General features: G+C 34.1%; 1 protein-coding gene across 1 annotated transcript; it reads right to left on the bottom strand.

Moving 5' to 3' along the window:
• Positions 1 to 403: 403 nt before the first annotated feature.
• Positions 404 to 3933, bottom strand: Spase25 (Signal peptidase complex subunit Spase25). Its single transcript, XM_073080973.1, has 5 exons — positions 3775 to 3933; positions 3004 to 3069; positions 2463 to 2596; positions 1916 to 2068; positions 404 to 674 (listed from the first exon to the last, which is right to left on the bottom strand). Exons 1-5 carry the CDS (start codon positions 3790 to 3792, stop codon positions 491 to 493), a joined length of 555 nt encoding a protein of 184 aa, XP_072937074.1. The 5' UTR covers positions 3793 to 3933; the 3' UTR covers positions 404 to 490.
• Between the last annotated feature and the right edge of the window lie 273 nt (positions 3934 to 4206).

Here is a 4206-nt window from a genome sequence, read left to right as displayed (position 1 = left end):
CATAACGATCGTAGCTAGCTTCAGACCAAAACAGTGGTACATAACGCCATCTACTGATCAATTTCTGCAGCTTCACGCCAAGTGTAGAGTGGGTAATTGCTGTGGTCGTGATGTATGTATTATTACCCAAGTATTATTATGTATGATTGTATGGCACTCACATGTTACATGAAGAGAATATTACAATCACATTTAGAAAAGCGAAATGCAGGCATTTGGTAATGATACTTATAATGCGGGCTGGTAAAAAGTATTTACTAAAATCACCAAATGTAGCTTACTCAAAGACTTTAGAACTGCCAATACTATGAAAAAAGCATAGCTACCTGAAACTAACACTCGCTCTATTCTGGCCAAGTAAAAGATAAAGGTATGAAATACACACAGAATAAAACAAAACAACTCAATCAGATACTTCTCCACTTTATTGTGAAATTACACTTAAGTATGTTAAGTCTAAAAAACTTTGTGAGAGAGAGAGACACACAGATTACTTTTCCTTCTTCTCAGAGGATAGCGAGTTGTAGAGCTTGGAGACTTCGTTAAGTACGAGATTCTGGACAACTGTTCCGTTGGTGTCGATGAAGTTGGCGAAGGACTTGTTGATGGAGGCTTCGCGGTTCTTGCCGGTGGAGTCGCGCATCACCAAAACCAAGTTGTATTTGTCGTCGTGTCTGTGACAAAAATGTTTACTTATATGTTTTTATCAACAATACGAAAATGTTTTCTCACTATTAGAACAAATTGTTAGAACTAAAAGACTAAATCATACATTTTAGGGACACTGACAAATTGAACAAAAGGCAAACCATAAGTTCTAATTTGTATGTACCTTAGGTACACCGTACAATACATATAGTTCTCACAATAGAATATATATAGTTCGCAGTATAGAATGAGTAAAATCAGACATACTCCAATAATCACATAATTATGGATTAGTACTTAATACAACTGTGAGAACATCATAGAAAATTCACGAATATGTTGATTTTGTCATGATATCTTCTTTAATCTTAAAAACAAATACATATAAAATAACTATAGGAGACGGAAATCAAAAAATGTGGTTAAAATTTAAAGCTTTAGCCGGATCAAACAGCACGCGCTAGACGTTAACTCTAGAAGTGAATTATGACGCTGCGCTCTAGTGTAGACTTGCGTTGCACTCAGTGGCCGCGTAAGGCGTGGGCGACGTGGGCCACCCACGGACACGTGATCCAGCGGGACTCGCGCCTCTAGCGGTCAACAAAAAAAGAAAAAATCGCCAGAATGTACCTATCACTGAAATACGTATTTCTCGGCGAATATCTGTAATTTTGTATAATAAAATCACCTTCCGCCACGGACCGCTTACGAGCTTAGTCCGCCACTGTTTGCAAAATGTATTTTGCCCACATAATTTAGGTCTTACGCCGCCACTGGTTGTACTGAGTTACTACTAAGCGGTAACACAGAGCGCATATGGATACGTCTGTCGCGACGTTAGGCGTTCTTGGCGCCGAGCTTTGTATTTTTTTTACAAATTTGCATACTACCGTCAATATAAGGGAAAATTACGCACTCGTGTACGAGAATAGTCCGTGTCAAACTGCTAGTCCGCCCTAAAGTGGTTGGCATAATTACAAGCAATATGCCGGTGGGAGAGAGCGGGTAGCAGGGTGCCGGGAGGGGTCCCACGCTGTCTGCGTTCCACTAATATCTACAATTTGCTATTGCGACGCGACTCGTTTCTATATTCAAAGCGGACTTTTACGCGGACTATACGCGCGTACGCGCTCTGTGTGACCGCTTACTTGTAATACAGTACAATACGACTCAGCAGTCAATATTTACTTCTAGCGCAGACGCCCTAGTGCGTCGCTAGAATACGCCATCTATATGGCCAGGCCTCTAGCATTAATAAATCACTTACTTCTTTACGTAGGAGCTTGCTTCCCACACTCTCTGGTTATTTCCAACTTTTTCTTTGGCAACAACAAAAATGCCCTTTTCCTTAAATGTTGTGTACAATGTCAAAATACTCATCAGGATGAAGTATGAAGAAACACAGATTATGAGAACCAGTCTGAAAGTAAAATATAAAAAAAAATATTATTGAGATACATATTAAATGAGAAATTGTAAATTTTTCATGTTATTATTTGTGTCACATATAAGAACTTAAATTATTAGTCTCCTCAAAAAATGGACCCTGCCCTTTCATACTAAGATTTCTATGATTTGAGAGGGTAACTACAGAAATTATCAGGAAGAAATTATTACAACTTCGATTTTTTATTAAAGAATGTAATGTAATGCAGGTATGATATCTTTTTACTAACTATGAAATATTAAAAAAGAAATAGAGTGAGATTATAAAATATCAACAATAGAATTTTATAGGTGAAAGAGTTTTTGTGCAATATTGTTAGATGGGTGAAGCATATTTCAATAATCAAAATATTTTTTTGAATATTTACCTTGATTGTGGAAATGGGTATAAGTAATCCCAGAGTAGAGCATACAGGGCAACTCCGACAGCAAGGGCACACAGGAAAAGTCGGCCATCAATGAGTGCAAAGGACTCTTTGCACTTCAAGTCTCCAGTCAAAACCTACAAAAAGATGTTTGCATACTTAATGTTTGAGTACACAATGTTTCAATAAAATATAAGATGGAAATAATATATATGCAATAGGGCCACATTGCATGTTAGACTTTTAGCCATTCCAGTGACAATATGTATCAAATAATATGCTTATTACAGAAAATTATATTCAAATTAATAAAAAAATAATAACTAACTTTTTGAAGAAATTTAATTAAGTGTGGCCAATTAAGATTCAATTTTTTTGTCATATTATGGTATATGGTTTAGGAGAAAAAAAACATTTATTTTTAAGATAAATGTAATACAATAGAACTTTTACTAACAGTCAAAAAATAAAAGAATTGCATTATTTTATAGCCTGTTTAAAATAATTATAATGAATAAATAATCTGATACATTATAATACTTGCCTCTCTGATAGCATCATCAATAGCATTTTTGGCGGCAGCACCATCCCACTTGTTGATCTTGACAACCTGGAAAAATTAAAACTCAAATCAGAACCTGTACACCTGTATTTACTATTATTTAAAGTTCAGCTATAGGAAATTAAGTTAGAAAATGATTAATTTATTATAATGGCTTAACCTATCCAATATATATCAACAAGTAAGATAGTTTAATTGAAGTAAAAAATAGATGAAATTAGATGTAATCCTAATTTTTTTAATAAATAAAAGGTTTGCTTACTACATGGTAAAATCTTACGGATTATTGTGATATATTTCTAGACTCCTTGTGTAGCACACAGTACGCACAAGGAGTCACATAGAACAAGAGGACCATACACAAGGTATGCTAACCATTTATGATGGTTTTCAACCTGTAATTTTCTTGTTAGACTATATGTATTATATATAATTTTAATTGTATTTAAAAAATAAATTTTCAGTAGGATTTTATTTTGAACTTAAGCTTTTTTTTATTATACAATGTAATAGTGTGACCGCGCTTTCAGTGCATAGAAGTGAAATAAAATATACGTTAAAGAAATACAACTCTAAATAAGTCGCAGCAATTTTCAGCCTAAAGACCCACATATACGTGGTTTAGCTTTATATAACGTAGAAATAATAAGAGTTCGTTAAAAAACACTGAACCTATGTGTGACGTGTCCTTTCGGCAAGTGGAACATGTTCAAGATTAAAAAGTATTATAACCATACAAAAGCAATGAATTACCTCCTGTGCTTCAGTCATTTCTCTACTGTTTTTATTTACTCACAAATCCTTAATTTTTAGATAATACAATGCGGCTTTTCTTTCAAGATTTAATATTTAGCTTCTTTCAAGTTCTTTAGATTGATTTGACAATTGACAATGACAAATTGACGTCATTTAAACGAAATGTATTTTATTGTCTATGGTTGTATAAACTAGATTGCACGCTGTGAATAAGAAACAATACTGCAAAATTCTGGTATTATAATATGCTGGCGATGGTAATGTTGGCTTATGTTGGGCATGGTTCGTAAATTCGTAATGGTGGGTTTAGGCACAGAAGTAGTAGTGTTGCCAGTATTCCGCTGCGGTCTTTGCTTATGAGTTTTTATTACTTAAATATTAAAATTAAACATTTACTTATGAAAAAACCTTTATAATTTTTTTATACCA

Source organism: Epargyreus clarus, unplaced genomic scaffold, assembly GCF_041222505.1.
Source record: "Epargyreus clarus isolate Ecla_fem2 unplaced genomic scaffold, WU_Ecla_fem_2.2 ptg000015l, whole genome shotgun sequence".
NCBI lineage: Eukaryota > Metazoa > Arthropoda > Insecta > Lepidoptera > Hesperiidae > Epargyreus > Epargyreus clarus.
This window is presented reverse-complemented; position numbering and strand designations above follow the sequence as displayed.